Here is a 25910-nt window from a genome sequence, read left to right as displayed (position 1 = left end):
TATTACAAAGGGGCACTGTATATACCCGAAGGTGAATTGAGGGGGAGAGTACTCAAGCAGTTGCATGATAGCCCCACGGCGGGACATTTTGGACAACACAAGACCATGTGGTTGGTTACCAGGGAATTTTGGTGGCCTAAGGTGAGGGAAGATGTAAGGGAGTATGTAAGAGGGTGTGACCAATGTCAGCGAGCCAAAGGGGAAAGAAGGGCGCCGGCAGGGTTATTAGAACCATTACCCACACCAGAACGGCCTTGGGAAGCGATATCAATAGATTTTATGACGGATCTGCCAAAGTCCAAGGGGAAAACAGCCATCATGGTAGTAGTAGACCTGTTAACTAAGATGTGCCACTTTGTAGCATGCTCACATGCAGTCACAGCGGAAGAAACCGCGAAGTTGTTTGTAGAACACATCTTTAGGTTGCACGGGGCTCCCTTGAGGGTGATCTCAGATCGCGGCAAACAATTTACTTCCAGGTTCTGGAGGAAGCTCATGAGCTTGCTGCACGTGGAAGTCAATTTTTCAACTGCCCGGCACCCTGAAACCAACGGGCAGGCGGAAAGAGCAAATGGCATTCTTCAACAATATCTGAGGTGTTATGTCAATGACAGAGAGAACGATTGGGTCGAAAAGTTGGCGTTGGCAGAATTTGCCTACAATAATGCGGAGAATGTGTCCACAGGGATGAGTCCCTTTTTGGCTAATTACGGGTGTCACCCCAGGGCATTTCCAGGGGAAGGAGGGGAGAGATGGAGCGTCCCAGCGGCTGAACATTTTGTAGAAGAGATGGAAGCGATCCATCATCAGCTCCAGCTCAACTTAGAAAGGGCTAAGGCACAATATAAGAAGCAGGCAGACAAGAACAGAAGGGAAGGTGAAACCATAAGGGTGGGGGATCAAGTGTGGTTGTCAACCCAAGGGTTGCCGTTCAAAGGGGGTTGTAAGAAATTGAGGCCCAGAAGATTGGGACCCTTTGAGGTCATTCAGCAGGTCAACCCGGTAGCTTTCAAACTCCGATTACCCAACCACATGAAATTGCACCCAGTGTTCCACAGGTCGTTACTGTCACCATACAGGGGGGGACGTGAAGGGGAGTACGTCAGGGGACCAGCCTTGGAAGAGAGGGAACGCCGCAACCATGTAGCGGAAATCCTCGATTCCAGGTGGAAGGGAAATCAGGTGGAGTATTTGGTGGCGTGGGAAGGGGAACCGGAGTCAGAAAACACCTGGGTAAGTGCAGAGGAAGTCAATGACGAGGTTTTAACAGAAACGTTCCACCAAAGGTTCCCGAGGAAACCTCAGCCGATAGCAAGGTTTAGGAGGGAGTATTTCGGCACCACCGATGAGGAAGAGGAAATGGAAGGGTTCGCGGAGTCGGAGTTGGAAGAGGGAGTGGACTCCGATGACGAAGATTACCGAGAGAGTAGGAACAGCAACAAGTGGAGGGAAGTGTTCGCGACGTCGGAAGATGAGGGAGGTTCTTTCAGGGGTTTTACCTCCTCACCGCCAGTAGGGGAGGAGACGGGAGGGGGTGAAGGGGGCCCTGGAGGGGAGGTGGATGTCAGGGAACTGCCATCTAAAGCGCCGGGGGCGCAAAGGCTCACTGAGGTTGAGAGAGGAGTAGCAGCGGAAGAGGGAACCAGTAGAGGGCGAGCAAGAACTCCAAGGGAAAGTGAGTCGGAGGGATGGCTCAGAGACACTTCCAGCGAAAACAGTGGGGAGGTCTCAGGACCTCCTATAGGGACCCCCACACCTCGCCGGAAACTGTCACGCCGAGAGGCCAGACGACGTGTTTCCGTTAAAGAGCTTTTATGTTGGAAAAGATTCCGAAAGCAGCCACTTTCGGATTCTACTAGTGATTGACGCAGCCATGCTGGAGGGGCTCCGTCACAGGCAGAGGTTTGAAAACCTGATCAAACTCTGAGGGACTTGCATTTTACGCACAAGCAGCTCATCGTCCCATCACAGGGCGGAAGTAACTTCACTTCCTCCACTCCTGAAAGCTGCCTCTGCCTGATTGCCAGAGTTCCCTTATACTGTACTGCAGCACATTAAGGAGAGTCCCTAAACCATTAGGAAGCCTTGGAGGAAGTAGCAGCTGAAGGAGAAGAGGCAGGGAAGTCTGATCTCACTGCCGCATTGAGTTCTTTTTTCTCTCTGAATCCAGTTCTATTTATTCTGAAAGTCTGATCTTAAGATTGAGTTCTTTTTTCTCTCTGAATCGCAGTTCTATTTATTCTGAAAGTCTGATCTTAAGATATATAATAGCATTCCTTTATCCAGTTTGATATATGTATGGACAAAAATTGGACTGTGTCTACTAGTGTAAAGAAAGTTGGATTTGGACTGAGTCCAAGTCCTGCCTGATGGGATTGAGGGCATGCCTTTGAGCAAATCATACATTCTCAGCCACTGTTTGCTTTGTATTAAATTAGAAAATATGTGCTTACCCCACATGAATGTTGTTACGTGGGCAAAACCAAGAAAAATGCTAGGTATGTAAAAACTGAATTGTGAGAAGGTACATTAAATGTTAAAATCAAAAGGACACCTCTAGAAAAGTGAATGGGTCTGTATAATGAATCACAGAAGAAAGATGATAGTGTTATTGCTAGGTTCAGTACTAAGTGCTATTTATTTTAATATTGTTGAAATAAGTCAACACTTTGTTTTATGGGGGAAAAAACCCAACCCTACCACTTTTTGAAATAGTGTTGTATAATATTTATATTTCTAGAATTTCTTCAGCCACAGAATTATAATTTTCTACTGCCCATTAGGACAAAAGGAAATGAAAAGCCTAGAGAATTTAACTGTGACATACACATTATAAAGTAAAACAGAAAATTAAGAAGTCTGTAACTTTAGTGAATTTGAATATCAAATCAATATAATAGCAAATCAATAACATGCCCCTAAAAACAATATACATATCAGATCACTAGTCAACTTTAATATTAGAACTGGTCAATAGCTATTATCATTTATAGGTAAGTGTTCATTGTCATTTTTCTCATTGTGCACAGGAATGCTTTCAGTTTATACTGCCAGCCCTACCTCATGCCATTGACCTTTTGCGGGATGCCATTGTAAAAGTAAAAGAGGTGCATGATGAACTTGAAGATCTACCTTCACCACCACCACCTCTTTCTCCACCTCCAACCATCAGCCCACACAAGCAGACAGAAGACAAAGGTGTACAGTGTGAGGAAGAGGAGGAAGAGAAAAAAGATAGTGGAGTTGCTTCAACAGAGGATAGTTCCTCCTCACATATAACTGCTGCAGCCATTGCAGCTAAGGTGAGTTAAGGTTCTGTGCAAAGCGGCACACTGGTTTCTATCTCAGGTACTTTCCCTGAACAGCTAGTTACTTTTCAGGAATGCATTTAATTTGTGTCAGTCTAGAGTTACAGACATAAGAGGTCTTTCCATTTTAATCACATAATTTTAAGTTTTCTCTGTATAGCATTTTCCTCTCCCCCCACCATTACATGAAGTACAGTGGCATAGATCTCACAGTAACGTAGCACAAGAGGAAAGCATTTGTGCTTAAACAAAGAAGGGTCACCCATTTCTGTTAGTTTTCCTCTCTGACTGCACCATCCATGCAACATTGAATGATATGGCAGGGCTCCCTCCATTGTCAGAAGCAGTGGGCTCAAAATGCTTCAGTGAAGGAAGCACGAGCACATTTTGCTCTTAGGAGCTATTGGTCTTTAATTCAAAACCATGAGCCATGGTAGGTGAAAGAACCTAGTAATAACTTGAGAAATGTCATTTTCTGACATGAAAATGAAGCCCTTGTAGAATCACTACGTGTGTGTGTGTGTGTGTGTGCACGCACACACACACACACTCACAGAGCACCTGTTTACCAAGAAACCTGGAGACTGGATTGAGTGATGGCGCTCTCTATGTGCATCTGCAGCAGTCCACCTTGGTGCTCTTCCACGTCTCTGGTTTCAGATGGGCCCTAAGAAGTTCAGGCCAAGCTTCTGGGTATCAAGATTCACTTTTTGAAAATCAATGGAAGCTAAATAGGCACAAATGGTATATCTATCTGTCTCTGTGAAGAATTTGTTTTTGCTAGATTAAACATTCTTATTCAGTTGGGATATCGGTAATAGCCTGACTCAAGCTTAAGAGAGATTCGAGTCCTAGCAAGGTAGAGTTGAAACCTGGAATGGAGGTCTAGGTGTCTGCATCATGCCTTATACATTGCCTGAAACCCCTCATTTTATGAATTGAGCCCTGAATATCAGTGTTCTTGTAGTTCAGGGATCATGCCTTCAAATGATCTCAATACAATATTTTCCCCATGTACAAAACTGTTTTCTTTAAATGTGTATATCACATTGTGCGAGCATGATGCAGATAGTCATTTGTGACTAGTGGAAGCTGAATTTTAAACAACAGTTCATAATATTACATGGAATTGTGCCCTCGCCATCCCAGTCACAGTGATCTGGATGGTTCTTGTCCACCCACAGTCTTGGGCGAGGAAAGTCCTGATGCAGCAACTGTTAGGCAGTGCACACAGCTCTTTTAAAAGCAGCACAAGTAAAGGGCATTGCACATTGCAGCTTTGTTACCACAGCAGTGGGGAAGCAAATGTGCTCACTGAAAGTCCTGGGCACCCCACAAGAGCTTAGGAGCCTCTTGTGAGCCTGTGTTGCTTTCAATATTTCATGTTGCAGAATGGCATGGGATGCCAAGGAAGAGGTGACTAAGCAAGTGATGGAGGAATCGGGTGCTCTTCAATCTGCTTCCTTCCATAGCTGTTGCCAATTGGGCAGCAGAATAAGACTGTTGCCAACTGGGCAGCCGACCCAGGCATTGGATATTGGGCTGTGGTACTGTGGTTATGTTATCCATTTGCTCTTTTAAAAGCAGAAAAATACCTGAGATCTAAACTAGTTGTGCTCATTAAGCAACTTGTATTCAGGTATTCCATGTTTTCATCCTTGTTCCTCTATGTCACTGCTTGTTTAGTTTCATGTTTTGCTGTCACTGTATTCATAGTTATTATGTATTGTACATTAGAAGCATCCATCCTACACCAGTTCTGCTGTTATCATGGCAAAAGGTGAACATCCCATTCCTGGTCTCATCTGTTATTCCCATCACGCATCAGGCAGTGCAGGAAAACCGGTAAGACACACCTACCAGAGGGTTTTGCATGAATATCTGCAGACATTCTACCTGCCTCCTCCACTCTGTATAAGGAGGAGACACAGCTGTTCGTTTATTCCCACTATCATAGTGTTATGTTCTGAGCAAACATGAACTAAATTGTTATTCAGTACACTCTTATCAAGTATATAGAGTTTAAGATCATTTATTTTAGATGTGAAGGATTAATTGTAAGATATTGGTTGCTCCCAGATAGAAGCTTTTTGGTTTGGTTTAAAGACGTTCTGGCAATTTGATCAGCAATGAAACCTGCCTCAGACATTTTTTACTTTCTGTATTATGGTATTTCTATTACTGCAATGCTCAAAGGTTTCAATTCTGAAGGCTCAAAGGCCTTCAATTCTATAGAGAATTGGTGGCTGCATCTGGGCTTCAAATTGCTTGGCCTTGGATGACAGCCAGATATTTCTGGTATCCATCACTAACACTTTTCTACCACTTATTCATCCTAATCCTAATCCAGTTCTTGTTGTTGGCTTTGCTTGACTCAGAAAGTGAAAACTGAACAGATAGTATCTAAATTGTCTTTTGTATGTGTGTCAGTTCCCCCTCCTAAGTGAGCAGTACATTGTGGTTTAAAGAGAATATTAATATAGCCAGTTAGTCAGCCATCAGATCATTTTGGCACGGCAAATAATTGCTCCCTCAACATACAATTGAAATCTGGACAATAACCTCCTTCTGACTCTGAAAAACGGTATCTGACAGACTGTGTTAGAAAGCTGAGGCTAATAGAATCAGTAAAGAATCTATAATTGAACTTAAAACACCATTGTTTGTGTCCTACTAACTGTGTCAGCAAAAATGAATGTCCTCATCTCTGTTGCCCCTATGTGCATAGAGATGTGGAAGACATGGGAGAAGGAACAGCAGAGTGGGGATCTCCTTCCCTTTGACCTTCACCTTCCCACTTACAACATAACTGTTGCATTTTAAAGCTAAAGTTAGCCACTTTGAGGACTCTGGTTGAAAAGTGGAATATAAACCTACAAAATAAATAAACTACGAGAGGGGCAGAGGGAAGGACGCAGATCTCTTTCACTTCCTGCTCATTGGCAAGATATTGATGGAGGGAGTGGAGAAACAGGAGTTTTTCTCCCAGTTTTAACTCCCAGAGGCCTCTGTGTACAAGAACAGAGTCTCCCTTCAACCTCTCCCAGGAAATATTTCCTCGCAGTGGATACGCAGCAATCATTTTGCTGCACTTTCTGCAAGGATAAAGTTAGCTGGAATGATTACCATGGTAACGACAAATGTGATTATCCTTTTCTTTTACCTGCATGCTCACTCAGCCAACAAAACAAATCAAGTGCAGGTCCCTTTTGCTACTTTTGCTAAGTAAAGATTGCTGCTCTAATCCCAGTCTTTCTATAACTCAACACTTCAAAAATATTACTACTCTCCAAAAAATATTCTACAAGTAGCCATTTGTGGCAATTAAATTAACTTTTGTGTTTGCCGTTAAGCAAGTTGCGGGATGCAACAAGCAACAATGTACTCAGGTGTTTTCGTCTTCCTCTCATCTCTCCTCCTCCCTATCTAATTTTCACGTACCCAGAGACAGTTTTAGGGTGGCACAAATGGTGCAGTCTCATTGGGCATCACACTGCAGGAGGCACCAAGACAATACTGTAGAATGGAGCATGAGCGGTGGGGGTGATGCCCATCTGAATTTTAGCGTTGCATAGAGCACCACTGACATTTGAGTGCTTAAAGTTCACCACTGACATACTCTTTCTTCCTCTTCTCTCCTGATCTTTGACCCCTCCTCCTTCCCATCACTCTTTGTCCTACCACTCCTGTCCTCCCCCTCTTCATCTCTCTTCTCTACTCACCTCCACTCCCTCTCTTCCCTGCCTACTCTCCCACCCTCTGCTTTCTCCTTCCTTTTTTTCCTTCATGCTTACACACACACACACACACACACACACATCATTGTGCTTGCCCCTAGAAAAAGGAAGCATACAGGTGGAATGGGTATCCTCCAGATAGAGATATAGAAAAATCAGGGTTTTTTATTTTCAGGGTATGTGCTTTCTTCCTCAGACTCAGGTGAGATGGAAGAAGAGAGGGGACTCACAGCCCCTGGAGTTGTGTCTCTACAACAGAACAGGAATGGATTGGGCTCTCTGAGGTCAAACTGCACATCCAAAGGCTGCTTTTGTGGGGAGTGAGGTGGGGTGATGACAATTTACTGTGCTTAGCCAGTCTTACCACCTGAAGGTCTTTGTTCTCAGTTGAGACGAAGCTCATTTCCACCCCCAGTTTTGTATCCTCTGCATCCGTATGCAGATAGTTATAGACAGAGGGAAAGGACTATCATACTGACACAGAACCTTCCCAGGAAATATATGTTTGATTGTAGATTTAAAGATGAGTTCATTTGATCAGAACTCCCTTTATTTAGCTAATGCATTTCTATGAATCATTTCTACTAAACTTTCCTGAACTACTGGTGTTAAAAAGCCATACTCAAGAGTATTTCTAATGCTGGATATCACCTCTGTTCCTAAAAAGGCTACCAAAGTAATTTCATAATATAATTTTTAATTATATAAAAAGCATTATAACATGAAAGCTATTGAGCAACATCAGCCAATTTTTGCAATATTAACAACCCCTTGTGCCATCTGGTCTTAAATTCCATACTTCTTTAAACTTTTGTAATACACCTCGTTTATTTTTAAATAAGTGAAATTCTTCATGGTTTACTGTTGTTTTAAAGAAGATTATTAAGTAGAAATGCTAAACTGATTTGTAGCAAGAAACTCCCCCAAAAAGCTCTATAGTGCCATAGAGATTATTATGGTTTAATTATGTAAAATGTGCCAGTTTCTCAGATTTAGAAGACATGAGGAAAGAATCAGTATGACCTTGGTTCACTCAATTCAGCAGTTAAGTATATATGTGAATAAACCATAGCTGTCAACGTTTCCCTTTTTTAAAGGGAAATTCCCTTATTCCGAATAGGATTCCTCAAAAGAAAAGGGAAAAGTTGACAGCTATGGGATAAACAGCTTCAAATTTTCATAGCCTCAGAAAGAGATAACATTTTAAGGACTTTATATTGTGGGTTTGTTTTTATTTTATACTAATCTTTGGTTAATTTAGTAGCAGAAAAAATATGAAAGTGCATATCCCTTCAAGTTTGTCCTGGTATCTTCAGGTTCAATTGCTTGTAACAGCAGACCAAATTAATGTAATTAGGTTGCTAGCCTAAGATGATAGCAAGAACATAAGAGGACCAGTCACTAGATGATTATGTTGTGAAATTACTGGTTTTCTTTTACAATTTTCAAAGTTTTATATGATGGGGTTTTCCCAATGAGCTGTAGAGCAGGGCCAGGTAGGGAAATTGATCTGACCAGTAGGTTGGATCCAGAACTGGCCTAGCCTCTGCAGGCCACTTTTGACAGGTGACTGGGAAAATAAATATAAAAGTCTTATGTGAACCTTATCTGCTCATATGAACCAACCTGGACCCTGCAGTCATCATCTGAGACCCCTCTGTGTGTGTCTCCTCCATGAGAGGTTCAGAGGATGACAGCATGAGAATGGGCTTCCCACCTGTGTAATGCTCTCCCCAGGGAGGCTTGCCTGACACTTCCGTTACATATCTTTAGGCGCCAGGCAAAAGCTTTCATCTTCTCCTAGGCCTTTGGCTGATAAAACCATCAAAGGCCTTTTAAACTGGCATGGTATTCTTTTTGTTTGTTACTATGGTATGTAGTTTTGTGCTTTTATATTGTAAACCGCCCTGTGATCCTCAGATGTTGTTGGCATCCATCTGTCTCAAGAGACAATAGAGTGCGCCTCTGGGACTGAAATCAAACCGCTAAAGAATTACAGCGCCTGCTGTGACTGTAGAGACCAGTAGCTCATAACTGTTTCCTCCTGCATTGTTTTTGCTGCGTTAGCAGCACCAAAGTGACCTATCTAGGACACAAGCCTGGGCAGTGTGTATGGAAGTCCTGGGCTGCCTAGATGACAAGACCCCACTTTCAGCCTCATTGAGCACCAAGGAAAGTGGGCTGCAGGAGTTGCCGGAAGGAGGCATACAAGATGCCATCCAACCATCTTAGGGACTCCATATTTGTGTAGCATTTACTCCTTAGCCTTGTCTTTTCGCAAAGATGTCCCACAACAAGCATGGAAGTTTCCTTAGGGTTTACTCCCAAAACAAAGCCTTTATCATGAATGAGTATAGCTGCAAGGCAGCAGAGCTTTAGGATCAGTGTTTTTCTTCTCCTAGATGGGCTAGCTTCCCAGATTGGCAAACCCCATCTGCCCCTCACTTCCCTCTACAACAGCATGTGCAGTAACTGCCTTCTTGACCGTTGAACCCACTATTGGTCTTGTCCACTCAATCTGCCAGAGCTAGTATTCATATGCAGGGAAGTCCTTAACTCAGTGAGGGTTTGGGACCTATTGACTACCCTCACCTGGTTTAGCTGGCCAGTTGAAGCTGTTTCCCAGGGAGTGGCCACTGTTGCATGCTGACAGCTTCTAGGAGCCACTGGTGAGAGCTGAGTGCGGGGTAGAGACCAAAGGTGGACAAACTACCCCAGAAGGAGCACAATGTGTCCCCCACCAGAGATACTCCCCTCTCCCCAATAATCCAACACTGGTATGGAGATAAGATTGTGATGATGTGATGATGATGTTGATGATACTGCAGGTTAGTTTTTATTTTATTTGATACTAACCATACACTAATGACATCATATGACTCAAGTGATTAAACTTCAGCGTGTGCTCCTGATTCTTGCTTTGCAGCCCCAGCTTGAATTATTTAAACCATAGCTGCAAACTTTATTGCTTAAAAGCAAGACTTTAAGCAAGGATATTCTTCCTTCAGGAGCTCCCTTTGGTGCCATATTTCAAGCGCTCTGGAGCTCTTAATTTGCAGCTATGGCTTTACCTGCCTCACATCTGATATCATATGACATCAGTGTGTGTGTATGAGAGCAGTGTGTGTGGTTTCAGGAGAAACAGCCAAAATAAAGCCAAATTTGAGCTGTTGGCTAGAGGTTGTGGTTTGAGGACCCGACCCCCGCGAAGTAAAATGAAGACACAGGGACACGTGATATAAGGTTAATGGGCTAGAAAAGGCCACAACTTTATTGATTACAGCAATGAAAAGGTATTGGCTTAGGCATTGGATCGCGAAACAAGTGGGTTTATTCACCAGGGGTTCATCACCTGTTGATGCTAATCCAACTATAGGCTCACCCCTGATGTCACCGAGGGTCGTGCCATGGCCTCCCGCCAAGCAGGTTTCGGACAGATTACACGACCGCCAGATTCCTTTAATGGAATACCCCTAGACATTGAAGGCATAGGCGATGGCCACACCTAGCACTTCGACACACCACAACACATTATTCCAATGCCTAACCTACCCACCAATACCACCAAAAAGTTGTGACGATTGCTACGAGGTAGGCGAAAAAACCCAAAAGCCTAATGCCAAATGGAAAAACTCCTACCAGGCCCCCCGGGCAACCGGGGCGACCAACCTAAGGTCCATAGCAAGGCCAATGACCTAAGCCCTAGCTCAAAGGGAGTGGAGGGTGGGTGACTTGCACAGGATGACAAAGAGAAATGAGGCCGGGGAAAGGCTGGCACTGCAGCATAAAGGCCGCTGGACACGCCCCCCCCCCGTGGCACCTGGTTGGACGGCCACCGGGGGGGGCGTGAGTGCCAGCCAGGTGAGCAGGAGGCAGGGGGCAACGCCCCCTGCTAGGAGCGGTGTTCGGGCTCCCGTCCACAACCACTCCCCTCTCTTTCAGGGAGGAGAGTCTTTCCCCATGCATGCTCTAAAAATTATTTTGAAGTCATGCAGCTGGTGCTGCCACCATCTGTTTTTTGCAGATGGTTTTCTTCCTCAGTGTTTGTGCTAGCCATCTCACTAGTATTTACTGGGCAATAAACTTGTGACTTGAAAACTCAGTGGTACATTATCCTAGAATATATACCTTAATGGAACAGAGAGGAAGCAGTGAAGTGGAGCTGAAAAGAGAGAGATGTGAGCAGCTTATCATCCTGGGCAGAATCACTCTACCAACTCCTGAAAAAGTGGGGAGCATCCCATAAGAGAAATAGGGAAGACACCAGTTTCTTTCATGACCTAATTGACCATTTTGAAGGCTTTCATCCTGAAGTATGTCATTTGCTTCTATAGAGCAAACGTCTTAGTGTGTCTTCATCTCCATTCACTTGTATTAAACGGGTGCCTTATTTTCATGCCCTAAGGCTTAAACAGTGCTTCCCTTTTGAGTGGGTCACTGTTAATTTCATTGTGCTAATTTCTTCCTCTGTTATCAGACATATTCTACTGTTGCTGGTCACTTACTTGGCTTTCTTTCTAAAATCTCATTAATAAAAGTAGCCTTATTCTCAGAATGATGGTAAAACTGAAATTTGGAATTTTAAAAGAAGAAGAAGAAGAAGTGTGCATGCACACGAAAGCTCACACGAAGAACTAACTTAGTTGGTCTTTAAGGTGCTACTGGAAGGAATTTTTTTGTTTTGACTATGGCAGACCAACACGGCTACCTATCTGTAACTTAAAAAAATCAGTAATGGCCACATGTAGATATGATTTTAGCTTCAAATGTAAGCATTTCTACAAATATAAGTGGCAAAAATGGAATAATTTAACAAACTTATAAAAGTCTAATAGGGTTTTTGTATTCTTAAGGGAAATTGAGAAAACTAGCTATGTGAGTTTACCTCTCTGAGCTGCTCAATACTGTGGAGTAGCCTAGGGAAAATATAAAAATGTGCCCTTACTATCTGGTTTTCACAAGCATCCATAAGGAACCTGTAGAAGATTTAGTCAGCTAACTCAAAATCATTGGAATATTTCCTCAGAGAATCAGAATACTGAGAGCAAAAATAGAAGAAATAAGAAGAAATCCATTTACTAAATTCATTTTTCACTAACTTCATTTCTTTAGATATTAACATATGAATCAGAAATCCCTGGCTAAATGCATTTTGAACAATGGAATTGTTTACAAACAAAGGTGCTTTTAGGATCTGAATACTACTGGCTTGGTTCCAGCCTTGCCTGCAGCAGAATTCCACTAATTGGGTGTTCCTACAGGTGGGGGCTTTTTTCAATTATTCCTTCAGCCCACTGTGCCCCTCAAAAATATTTTCCATAAAGTGCAGGAGACCTTCTGGAACAGCATGGGAAGTGACACTGAGGTCTGCAGAAGGATGGAGAAATTGGCAAAAATCATGTCAATGTTTCTGCATTGTAGGGGGTTGGACTAGATGACCCTAATTCCTTGGTTTGTATCTCTCACCCACAATTTTTTGGCAATTGCTGTGGGGGTGCAGAGGGCAAAAAATCATCCAGAGACATTAGGGGATGGCAGCCCCCTCAATGGGGGGATCAGCCCCTTGCTTAAAAATATTGAGGGGGCTGAAGCCCCTTGCACCCCCTATACCCGGCGCCACTGCCCCCCTCCTCTGCCCACCAAAATTAAGAGAGAAACTGCTATTGAAAGCAGCTTTCCCTACTTCTGAACCCCTGAATTGCACAGAAATATACCAGCAATGTTCATTGCCTAGTATGGGAACCCCTGTTGCCCTTCAGAGTCCCTGACTGATCAGTATGGAGTCCATTGGTCACACCTGTTAGTCTTTCCTTTCTCCTCCAAGGACTCTGCTTCTTCCCATTGCTGTTTCATGGGAGAAGGATACCATTATCCTGTTCAAGTGGGGGGGGGGATGCTGTGCTTCTGAGGCTTCATACAGAGGGACTGCTTGCTGATTTCCGCAAGGGCAAGACTATGGGCTTGCCTGCATCAGAGTTTAGTGTATTTGTAGCTTGCTTGGATTTACATTTAATATGTGTAGTATATGTGATGTTATCCTCAAACAACATCAATCTCTATGCCTTCTCCCTGTAAATTTCAGTTTACCCTATATGGGGATAGTTTGATTTGGTGAAACTGAGCTCCAAACTGCTCCATGCAAAGTCACAGACAATTTGTTTTGATGTTTTTTGGTGGGTGGATTGATCATCACTTTCGGCAGTTCCCCTTTCCATGCTCATTGCTTCCTCAGTGCTTTCATTTCTTTTCCATCTGTGCTTGTAACTATTTCTAGTGTACTCCTGAATGGAGAACGTTGGGTGTGTGTTTTTTCTTTTGATCCTTTTGATCCCTTCTTAAATGCTAGACCATTGCAATAGTCTAGCTTGGAGGTTCTCAGAGTACAAGTAACCATAGCCAGGAGATCCCTATTTACAAATGTCTGGTGTGTTAGCCAAAGTTGGGTATAGGTGTCACCAAGTCTCTCAAAAGTGTCAATGATGAGTCCAGAAGTACCTTCAAACTGCACATCTGCACCTTCAAGGGGAGTGGATCCTCATTAAGAACTGGTTATTCTGCCAGCTTCTGGACGTGGGAACCATCCACCCATAGCACTTCCTTTCTTTATGGATTGAGCTTCAGTTTTTTGCAAACATTCAGTCCTTTACTACCTCCAGATCCTGGTTAAGGACTTCTACTTCTTCTCCTGGTACTGATGGTACTAATTAGTACTAATACTAATGCTGAAAACTATATAATTATCATTATATTAGATTCTAAAAAGGCTATTCTATTCTAAAAGGGGGTGAAGACAGGTTGTAAATATTAAATTAAAAATTAAATTAAGAAGGGATCGCAAATGCACTGTAAAGAAATGGCTCATAAATATTTTTGAAGAGTTGAAGAACCAGAAGCTTATTGTTCAAGCTCCACTCTCAAGTTCAGCATGATGCTTCTCTACCCATTAGCTCTCCTCGGGGTAACTTCTCACTCCCTCAAAATTCTTTGGGCAACATGCTACCATTTTTCTTTAATTCATATAGAAATATACTCAGAGATGACTGGTGTCAACAAAGGGGGCTTTGAGCCCTATGAGCAGGCATTTGTGTCGGAGAGGATGCGAGCCCTAACCCCAAGACTGTCTAGTCCCCGCCACCCTGATTACCAGGAGGGAGGAAAATGATAATCTGCTCCATAGGAGCCAACTCCTAGGTGCCATGGGGGCTTCGCTCCCCCCCCCATGAAAGTTTTGAGGGGGCTGGGGCTCCCCAAGTTGATGGGGAGTTGTGATTTGAATGATGTGTGTCCACTGCATCATGTGATTGATTATTCAAGGTGAGGCTTACCTGGGCCCCCGCAATATTTTATTCAAGCTGGCACTATAGTCTATTTTGAATATAAATATTTTGATATTGAGCCATTTTATAATGCAGTGTGAAATTAACTAAATTTATTTTTATGCTTAGATTCCAGATTCCATCATATCTCGTGGTGTTCAGGTGCTTCCACGAGACACGGCCTCACTTAGCACTACCCCTTCAGAATCTCCTCGTGCACAGGCCACCTCTCGCCTCTCCACTGCTTCCTGCCCAACACCAAAAGTAAGTACTGTGCCTGTCCAATACTCATGGGATGTGTGATTTGTCTGGTTGATAAATGCCTTCTGCTGCTCGCATGGAAACTTACTCTGTGGAGACTGATAAATGTGTGAAAGATAGTTCACTTGTACATGCATTGCTGTCCAAGCAATAGTGTGGAAGAAGAAAGAGGGTATGAAAGTTCTTAGACTAAATGGCTGCTGTTCTTTTGAACCACTGCCGTTAAGCCTGCAATTCTATGCAAAAGTTTCTTATATCTAAAAGTGCTTGTCTGTTCTCTATTGCAATACTAGTCATGAATCCCTTACAGTGTTTTATTCCCCCAGGAAAGTGCAGTTAACCCTGCCCCTGAATCAGTAGAACTAGACTAATAGTATGCTTTCTGCAAAAACATTTGTGACTTCTTGATCTGTGGCATTTCTCTGCCTCAGCATCATCTTAGCATATTTAAAACACTTTCAAGCCAAACAATGTTTATTTAACTTGGATACTTGCTGCCTTCTCTTTGGAAATTCTAAATTACATAGAAAGAAAGTTTTAATGCCAACCTTTTAGACTACTAGTCAGTATTTTAGGTATTATTTCAGACTGGTTTTACTTATGCAGGTGATCCAATATGTTTGGTATAACACTCAATGTGTGATATATTTGTAGCAAAGTTCGGCAACTAGCAAGAGCAGTAAATATATAATTTATTTTAGCAAGTGAATTCCTCATCTGTATTCAATTGGTACATATCATATCAAAAAGCTTTCTTTCTGACTTGTTCAATATTGCAGTGTTTAATAAAGGAAATGGTAAAAAGTAATCCATCTTATCTAATTGATTGTGGTTCCCAGATTCTTAAAATGATTGCAAGTGTCTGGCAGTTAACTTTTTTTACCGAAATTATTTATTTTGTATCAGCAAGTTATAGTAACATATCCAGCCACTGACTTATCTTTGTTTCAATGTTCTGGCATTTAATACTGATTGCATGTCTATGTTAAAACAGATTAGAGGAATTGGTGGACAATATAAAATGGGTTTCCTAAAGAATCTTGTTGGAACTTTAAATTGCACTTGAATTTGTTTCTTTCATCAGCGGGGTTCAAAATAAACTGAGACATACTTTGAAATACTGTTATTGGGGGGAAACTTGGAAGTTTATTAAACTTGAGTGAACAAGATAAGTAAAAACTATAGGCTCAGTTCTTGAGGTCTGTGCCTTAATTTCTCTGTGTAGAAAAACATGTTGATACAAAAGGTGCCATTTTTAGAAGCTGAGTTTAAGCAGAATTTTAATGTTTCAAATTCCTTTTGTCAATTGTTGCTGTGCAGAGATACACTGAAGTTTTTCAGCTGGAGAAGCTGGATATTCAGCCTTGAACTTTCTACATGCAGAGCATGTAGTACCAATGACCTAAGATCCCACAATTTTTGATACCACATGGTTCCAGTTTTCCTTTCCCTCTAATTTCCTAGCAATCTCTAAATCTTTATGTCCCTTACTGCTCACCAGCCACTTCCAAAAGTTTCCAGAGCCACCTGTAACCACATGTGCATGCCCAAGCCAAATAGCAGTGCTGGATTGGACAGCTTGGAGAATTACAAGTGGCTATCTGCTATCAGAAGCCCTGTGTTGACTTCTAACCTATTATGCTGGGGAAAGGGAAAGGAGATGCACAGATTGCATTTAGCCTTTGGTGCAAGAAGATCCATGACTCAAGGGTTCTGTTATTCACTGAGTTAGAGCAGTGAATACTTTATAGAACATTTTATATCTTACTATATCAGCACGGTGTGTCTGGGGGCAATGCCTTCTCTTTACCAGTATCTAATAAAAGGTGATTGAAACCTTCCAGGTTTCAATTATTTTTAGACTATTGAGAAAAAACAAACCCTTCAATGCCAACATTTGGATTGTTCAGAAAAGTTTGGGATTGTTATTTTTTATCCGTTGAAAAGCTCTAGCACGTTGTAACTATTATTGTTAAATAAACTCTGAATTATCCTGCTATTGCTACAGATAGGCTAACTTACTTCCTGACATACGTTAATACTACCAAGTGAACCAATGTTGTGATGATGTACTGCTTGATTTTTGTGACAGTAGAGTGTAAGTTAGAGAAATCATGCACTTGAGAATTCCATTAAGCATTGTTTGAATGCTAGAACATTCCTTCCTTCCTGCTCATACTGAATTTGGACTGGATAGTTTAGGATTTTTTCAGGTTCTATCTTGTTAAGTGAAATTTAAATAGTGTCCACTTTATATGTCAGAGGAAAATTATTAGATTTCAAATGTCTGGAACTTTTTTACCGGTTTCATTACTCTTTTCAGAAAAAACCTGTATAGTAAAATTTAATCAGGAGTGCTGGAAAACTGCTTCATGATTTCTTTACGAAATTCTATCTTGTTTATAATTTAATGCACTATGCTGTTTTCAAAATTACATCTTGGAGAGATACTTGTAACCTAATTAAAGCTGCATTCTGAGTAAATGTTAAAGTTTTAGCATAAACACACACACATATATCTATATTATATCTATATATATCTATACACATACACAGATTCAGAGGTGGATTTAAGGGAGTGTGCTGGGTACAGAGCCTCAGGGATGTTACAGCTATGATGTAGCGCACGCACGCACACACACACACACACATATATATACATTACACACACACGTATGTGATATTTTATCTTTTTGGCATCCCATGATATTTAAAAAAATGACTGCTTTTAAGAGAAATCTCTTGTTAATTTTGATAGGTGAATTTAATATATTTTGGGGTTTTTGTTTTTTGCTTATTGTAGTAGCTAGGTCATTAGTAGTGTATCGGCCAGCTCACTCATGCAAACAGGATGCTTCTCCCTCCCCACTTTTCCCTTTTGTACAATCTATCTTGATTGTCCCTGGTACAGAAGCACATGGAGAAATGTCACTGTGACCTGAGCTCTAAATACATATAGCCAGCAGTAGAAGGCAGTAATTTTCACTATCATGTCAGGTTTTTGTCCAGCAAGTATTCTCAGAGAAATCGCTGCTTACCACTGCTGGCTGTATCTGTCTGCAGCTCTGTACATGCTGTTGTATCTCTCTTCAATTTCACACTCAAGGGTTGATTGGGAAGAATTGTATGGAGCAACGGAAAGCAGACAGCTTCCGTGTATAAACTAGCCCTGAGATCACTTTGACTTGTTAGGTTGAACTCGTTGAAATTGCATTTGCCCGACATCTTTGAAATACACCCTGATAAATATAATAGCATGAAATCTAAACTAGAATTGCTGGCAATGGTAACCAAAAACAGGGGGAAATTGTAGCAGGCTTTGAAGGGTTAAGCATTTCCGACAAAGTGTCTTGCTTTCCATTTCATTGCACCAGTTTTATGTGAGTATAGCTATTCTTCAGTAAGACTGGGGAAAATAAAATGGGGAATAATGTTCATTATGACTAAGTCTCTTTCTTTACTGTTAAATATTTGTACTATGGCTTACTTATCTAGCCAAAGGCTATATCTAATTCTTATTTCAGAGAGCATGATGGGGAATTTAATTTGCTAAAGATTAAATTTCTCATCCTGCTGCTATCCTAATTTTAGATATAAAATGAGGAGCGGAGTTTGAAAATGATAATCACTAACTAGGTCAAAGATTTTAGTCTTTGTAAAAAATATATCCTTTGTTATTCACACATCTCTTGTCAATTGCTCCTCCCCCTACACCAGGCAATGTGACCTCTGTGCAAAAAACTGGACAGGTTACTGAGAAGCAATCTGCTAAAAATGGTGCAGAGACTTTGTGCTTTCTAATCCAATTTCTTGTTAACTAAACTATTTTGGTCAAACCATTTTATCTTTTCTCATGATGAACTATTGAAAATTTAAGATATTTGGTAAATATAATAAATAGTGAAGTCTTGTAAAATAACCCAAAGATACAGAGAATTCTTGCTAAAAAGGAAAATACATCAGTTGGCAGACGACAGCTGAACATTTAGACATTAACGTGTTTTAAGGGGCAATAGGCATGACCATAAAAAGTGCAGACTGACAGAAAAAAACATATTCTGTCATAAAAAACATAAAAAAGACAAGAGCCTTAAATAGGAGCTGGAGCTGTGCCACAGTCGCTAGTTCTGCTTTCCATGAAATTCTCTGAATATGAAGGGACCCAACTCGTCTTAGCAGCTATTGACTCCAGTGGAGCAGAAGAGGCAATGGCTCTACTGAAGCTTCTGAACTGCTGTTCAAGGAGGGCAATACAACCTCCTCAGGCCCAGGAGGTACTGGCACAATGTGCTCCTCTTGTACAAGTGCTTCTGGTTTAATATGTACATCCAGGGCCACTGGCCCTGAGGGCAATTCCAACTCCAAATCCTCAGCCTCATCCCCTGAAGAATAATCTGACCCTAGGATTACAACGCTGCTTATGGAAGCAAAAACCCAGTTAAAAAATAAAAGGCAAAAGCTTTTTGTTTTGTTTTTTACATATACAGTAAGGTAAAGGTAAAGGGACCCCTGACCATTAGGTCCAGTCGTGGCCAGCTCTGGGGTTGCGGCGCTCATCTCGCTTTATTGGCTGAGGGAACTGGCGTACAGCTCCAGGTCATGTGGCCAGCATGACTAAGCCGCTTCTGGCGAACCAGAGTAGCGCACGGAAATGCCATTTACCTTCCCGCCGGAGCAGTACCTATTTATCTACTTGCACTTTGACGTGCTTTCGAACTGCTAGGTTGGCAGGAGCTGGGACCGAGCAACAGGAGCTCACCCCGTCGTGGGGATTCGAACCGCCGACCTTCTGATCGGCAAGTCCTAGGCTCTGTGGTTTAACCCACAGCGCCACCTGCGCCTAATACATATACAGTAGTTTTGCCCAAAATTTCATTTCAACTTAGAGGAACTCCCTGGAGACATTTCTGCCAGTCTCCCGTTCTCTGGGCAGTCAGCTCTCTCCACTGTTCAGTCATGCCTGATCCAGACTATTGCATTGGCCAGGAGGTTTCTCCCATTCATCTCCAGGCAGAGGAACCGAGTTTTAAAAATGTATTTTCTTAGTAGCCTCAGCAGTTTTACAGGTTCCAGCCTCCTCCTGTTGTCATGATGGCAGTCCCACCAATCAGAACACAAAAATTAGCATACAGCCATAGCACAACATTAGTAGGTCTGTCTCAGAGTAGATTTAGAAGACCTATCAGAACATGCTCAGAGCTAGGGGCGGTTGTGTTTTTTAAGGCCATCCCTCCTAGCATATTTTGGTAATCAGGGAGTGTTTGCTACTTTGTTCTTTCCCTTTGGTATTAGTTTTGTGACGCTAAACTATATAAACCCATGTCCTTTACTTTGTAATAACAATGTTTTTACTGCATATTAAGTAGCAGGCATTTTTAAGGCTCCAAAGGTATTTTTTACAACTCTCCTTTCTTTTGCACTTACCTTGAACCAGTAGGGATTGACTAAAGCTGACTGATAGAACATTTTTGCCCCTTTTTCATTACTTCTTTTGATTCTACGTTGGCTATCTAGACTAGTATTTTTCTTCCAATCACCCATTTTGGATATCTGAGATTCATCTCTCCGTATCTAAACATTATGACTTGGTTCCTATGTTCTCATTAGCAGATCTCCACTTGGTATGTTGCTGTTAGGAGGAAGGGAGATTTTGCCAATTCCCCCGTAGCCCCTTAAGATTCTGCTCTAGTGTTGGGGATGCTCCAGATCAGTATGGGAGGTGGGGGGCAGCAGGAGGAAGAGGTAACCAATGAAAATCACCTCCCCAGTCCCCACCATCACTGAGAGCAAGAGGGAGCCTCATCTGGGTCACATTCCTTCCATGAATGGGAGGTGCTCTTCTGTTTCAGAAGGGCAACTTAAGATTTTGTCAATATAATATAATCATTAAGTTTACAAAAATGGATATATAACATCTTACTTATCTTGTGTTGTTACTACTCTTCTTTATTTATTTTTCATCCCTGACCATTAGCCATGCCAACTGGGACTGATGGGAGTATAAGGCCATAGGCATCAGGAAGCACCACATTGGCTACCCCTACATTCTCTTCAAGTCATAAATCCATGTGTGCATCATGGTATTGACCTACCTTACCATTAGGTAACTGAGATTTAAAAGGGATTACATGCATTAAACAGGCTGACTTCTATGTGGGTCACCACTGTGAGATGACTACAAATGACCGTGTTAAAATGGAGAAAAAGTGTTGCTTCAACATTGGGCCATCCAGCAGTCAGATTTAAAAAAATCCATGCTGTTATATTTTGCACATACTGCTCTACAAATGATTTTAACTCTGCAACACTCTGCAGGCACATCTTACTCAGTAATCTCACAGTCTAACTAAATAAATATAGACTTTTATTAGGTATATGTGTCCCTTTTTTGAGATCCAGGATCTGACCATGCTTACCTTTTATTATTGTTTTTTTATTATTATTTATTAAATTTCTATACCATGCTACATCCATAGATGTATGCTTTCATAACCTCTATGATTGACTGCTGCAATGTGCTTTACGTGGGGCTGTCCTTGAAGACAATTCTGGCGTTATGGCTTGCACAAAATGCTGCAGATTGCTTTTTGATAAATTTTGGGAGGCAAAAGCATCCAACCAGGTCGGTGGCAGCTGCACTGACTGCCTGTGAGCTTCCACACATAATTGTATGATGCTAAAGTGTAGTTTTCTTAAGATTTTCACACACTGGAAATAATGTACTTAAAAGAGTGTCTTGCCTATTCTGAGCCTCCATTCTGGGTACAGTAAATTGGGCCCTGTACATGGCTTCACTATATGAGGTAGAAACCTTTGTTGAGCTTAACTCAGAGCCTGAATCCTGCAAACATTATTGGGGTCCTTGAAAATTCTTTTCAGACCTGTACTGGTATTCAGGAGGCATACTGTGTCCAACAATGGAGGTAGAACATAGCTGTCATGACTAGATATTATTATAGTAGTATTATCCTCCATAAATTAGTCTAAAATAATCCATATTGGTGGCCACCACTACGTCTTGTGGAGGGAATTTCTTTCTTTTGTCTGTCCTGAATCTTCCAAAAATTCTGCTTCATTGCTAGTATTTTGAGAGAGAAATTTATCCCAAACTATTCTCTACAGCTTGCACAAAACAGAACACTTACCGTATTTATTTTGGAAGGCTTTGGACTGTTGAGGCATTTACAGGCAGTTTTGGATTTATTTGATTGCTGTTAAGTTTTATTGAGCTTTGCGTTGTATGCTTAATTATTGTTCTTGTGTTTGTTATATATTAACTGATTTGAGTGCAGGGAAATATGTATATGAATATTTTAAAGAATTTCTAAAATAATTTTGTTTTACAGGTAATAGATTTCCATAGCTATAATATGGAAAGCCTAATGTTTTATATACATGAATAATGCTATATTTCATTTTATATTAAAGCATAATAAATAGAAATTGGGTTTTTTTATAGGTTATTTTAGAACTTTGATCTAGAAGCACAAAACCAACTAAGTAATCTTTTAACATACATACTTCTTTGAATCTTTTTTCTGACAAATAAATTGTTTTCTGTTTTAAATTGAATAGATTGAATAGATATAATTGAATAGATAGAAAGTGTGGGTTGTGTTTCACATTCCCTAAAAACGTTTTCAACTATTGTACTTCATTTTCTTCCTGTTTTATATCTGAGAACTTGGAACAGGTGTCCAAAGTGTGCACAAATTTGATGGGAAATGCTGGCAGTAGAGATGTATACTTGATTATGACTGCCTAGCCATATGATTAAAAATGGTTGATCATCTATAATATGAAATCACCTGATGTGATACTGATTTCAATAGGATTTATGTGTCATTTACTTAATTTTGATAAGGGCTCATGGAATGGGTGCAGACTTAGTTATGCTTGGAGCAGTAGTGACCAGGGAGGCAGCGCCAGTGGGGCACCATTACCCTCCAGGCACAGTGGGTCACTGACACTTACCGAGAGGGTGTGGTGCATGATGGCAGAGGCAGTCTGATATTCCTGCTGCCACATGCTGAACTGGGCCAAGCTCCTCCCCTCTCCCTCTCAGTAAGCTCCAGCAGCCCACTGTGTCAGTAAGCCATGTTATTGACTGCTGCTGGCTTAGAATGGGCACACTTAAGTCATTGAGACTTAATGAAGTCTGACTGTATCAGAATTATGAGAATGCATATTGTCCCTTTAGTTTTCAGAAGTCTGCCTTTAACTTCTGCATACCTGTGTCTCCTTTCAGAAGTTTTCCTTTCAGTGTAATTATTTTTTAATGAAAACTGAACTATAACACCATTTTTATGTCTTGGAATGGAGATAGTAAACCCGTCAAGAGTCCCTATTTTCCAGGGACATCCCTGATTTAGAGAAGCCATCCCGGTTTCTGATTTAATCCTGGAATGTCCCACTTTTCCTTAGGATGTCCCTATTTTCATTGGAGAAATGTTAGAGGGTATGGAGTTATCCACCCCCCGAGCATGCTGAAGGCAATCCTGTATAGGGAAGTTATTTTATGTTTAATGTTTTATTATGTTTTTATATATGTTGGAAGCTGCCCAGAGTGGCTGGGGCAACCCAGTAAGATTTGTGGGTTATAAATAGTAAAATTATCATTATGGAATGGGATGTCCCTATTTTCATTGGAGAAATGTTGGAGGGTATGAGGTAGTAGAAATGCGTGGGTGGCATAACAAAACATTAAATTTCTTAATGATTAAAATATACTTATAATTTATGACATAGCATAACAGTGTTTGCTCTCTTTGAGAAAGATCAGTTTCTAACTTAATAAACCAGAGATTCTATACTAATTTTTTTTCTAGAATTATTTTCCAAGTGGTTACTTCCATTAAAATTACTTCTTGACAGTTTTTAAAGCTTGGCCATATGTTTGAGGCTTTCTTATCCATTGCTAGCATTCATGTACTAGCAGTTTTATTTAGATTCATGGCTTTCCTTACCCCCATGGTATCAATATTAATATAGCTCAATATTTATATGTTTGTATAGGTTGATCATTCTCTGACCACAAAACTCATCTACATACTTCATCTAGTTTAGATACAGATGAAGACACTCTAACCCCCATCCTGGAGCTACGCTATGTACAAATTGCCTGCCACAAACAGCTCCAAAACCATTGGCACTAAAAGAACTATAACAAATAGCTACCCTGAGTCATCATTTAGGATACCTTCAACAGTCTCTCTTTCTCTGAACCTTCTTGTTTGTTTTGGACTTCACATAACAAAAAAACAAAACTTCACAGGCCATAGCCTTCATTTTTCCAAAGGATTTTTTTGGGGTGGGGGGAGCATTTTACAGAAGGAGTTGTTGAATAAAAAACTACTCCTTCAGGAAGGGTATTTTCTACTCCATTCCAGACATCATATGCCTCAATAGATTCATACAACTTTTTGCAAAAGTGTGATAAATATTCACAAAGTTTTGGTTGCTCATTTTTTTCAAAGATGATAAAGAGTGTTTAGCTCAAAATTTTGAGCACTTGAGATATGTCTAATTCATTGTTATTAACTACCACTGTATGCAGGGTGCTTCTTAATTTTTCTATAGTCCTAAATTTCTTCACCAAATGTTTGAGCTTACAGGTACAGCCCTGTTAGCCAAAAACCTGTGAAAACTTTTACTTCCAAATACTTGTGACGCTTGAGGCTGCTCTCAGAAATATATTCTGCTGCATATTCACCATCAGTTGCCTATTTGTATTTCTTGGGCTGTGCAAACTGACTCCCAAGACATCTGTAGAATAAAATACACATTCTCACAGACATGCTTGCTTTCCGTTCACTTCAGAGCTGCTTATGAAACAATAGTGCATGTCTGACGGTTTCCTTCAATCCTATCGAATCATGACTTTTCCTTACTTTTCTCTCAGTCAAATTTTCCCTGTATTAGTAGAGGATTTAAAGCAGAGATAAAACAGGGAGAAGGAGTGGAGTGTTATAAACTTTCACTGCTCGCTGTTTCTCTTCTTCAAATCCTCCTGGAAACTGCTTTCCCAGTTGCTAGATTCTAGGAAACCAGGTTGGAGTTATCTATTCATCACCTCCCTCAGTCTGCAATACAATGAGGCAGAATTCTGCGCATGCGCAAGCAGAAAAGGTATATTTTGGATCCCAGCCAAAAATGTCCCTGTGCCTCAGCACTGGAAGCCCTGTGCACTATATTTGTTCTTGATTGTGCAATACAGTGAAACATCATAACAGTTTCAAAAATTGCTATATAGCAGTAACAAGTTTAAAATCATTTCAAAGAAGATAAAATAGTAGAAAAACATGGCATTTTTAGATTATTGTGTTCAAAAAAATAATAATACTTGACTTGCTGTACATTTCCTTTTTGTTAATAATTCAGCTCCTATTGGAGGAATTATTCCCATTATTTAATGTAAGAGAAATTGATTAGTTAGGTACTTTTAGGAATGCAATCTTTAGACTTTCTTTCAATATTTTGAATTGATGTTGATGTCTGTATCTTCTGTAATGTTGAACCTCCAATGCTATTGCCTGTATTTTGGAGCCTATATAAAAACTCCTTTACTTCATTTACCGCCCCCCCGCCCTTAGCTCTTGTTGTATGATCTTTTTCCTCTTTCTTTGCTTTTCACTCCCCGTTGTTTATTATTCCAACCCACTGCATTTTGTTATCTGCTTTATTATGTTACCTGACTTCCACTTTTCCTGTTATATAGTTTCGCCTGTTTTATTTCTCTGACCTAGGTGCTTAGCAAACATAGTGTCTGAATTCCTTTTTGAGAAGAAAATATTGCAACAAGCCTTTTCACTTGTGGGTTTCTCATTTTCTCTTATATCTTTTCTGCTTACACTTGTATGCATTCTATGAATTTCTAATCAAAACACTTGCGCAATATGCCATTTTAATAAATGGGGAATTAAGGCACAGAAATATTAAGCCTCCAGCTCAGGGCTTTCCAAACTGTGCGTTTGCGACACATTAGCGTGTCGGCTGCAGTGTGTAGGTTTGTCGCACAAACGCTCCCCATGCTCCTCCCAGGGCTGGAAACCTCTGACTTGCTAGTAAAATTGATTTACTGTGTCGCGAAATGATGCTGTGTCGCGAAATGATAAAAAGTGTGTCACCAACATGAAAAGTTTGGAAAGGCCTGCTCTAGCTCAAGGTTAGAGAGATAGTCTTATGTCCTATTGACCTGTTGGATGACCAGCGTCTGCAGCTAACTACTTGTTAGCCAGCCAAATGACAAGAGATCTGCCCAGTCTTTTACTCTGTCTGAAAATGTGCAC

General features: G+C 41.0%; 1 protein-coding gene across 20 annotated transcripts in view; it reads left to right on the top strand.

The window, feature by feature from the left end:
• The window catches only part of GPHN (gephyrin), a 238719-nt gene that overhangs the window by 136740 nt on the left and 76069 nt on the right, over positions 1-25910 (top strand). For 15 of the 20 annotated variants that reach the window (XM_081901112.1, XM_081901120.1, XM_081901111.1 and 12 more), the window contains 3 exons: positions 3030-3302; positions 5046-5153; positions 14491-14625. In XM_081901112.1, the coding sequence (XP_081757238.1) occupies positions 3030-3302; positions 5046-5153; positions 14491-14625 (516 nt within the window). The remainder of the gene's footprint in view (positions 1-3029; positions 3303-5045; positions 5154-14490; positions 14626-25910) is intronic. The other 5 variants (XM_081901116.1, XM_081901113.1, XM_081901109.1 and 2 more) reach the window with 1 other exon arrangement.

The sequence above is a fragment of the Podarcis melisellensis genome (assembly GCF_964234715.1).
Source record: "Podarcis melisellensis genome assembly, chromosome: 1".
NCBI lineage: Eukaryota > Metazoa > Chordata > Lepidosauria > Squamata > Lacertidae > Podarcis > Podarcis melisellensis.
This window is presented reverse-complemented; position numbering and strand designations above follow the sequence as displayed.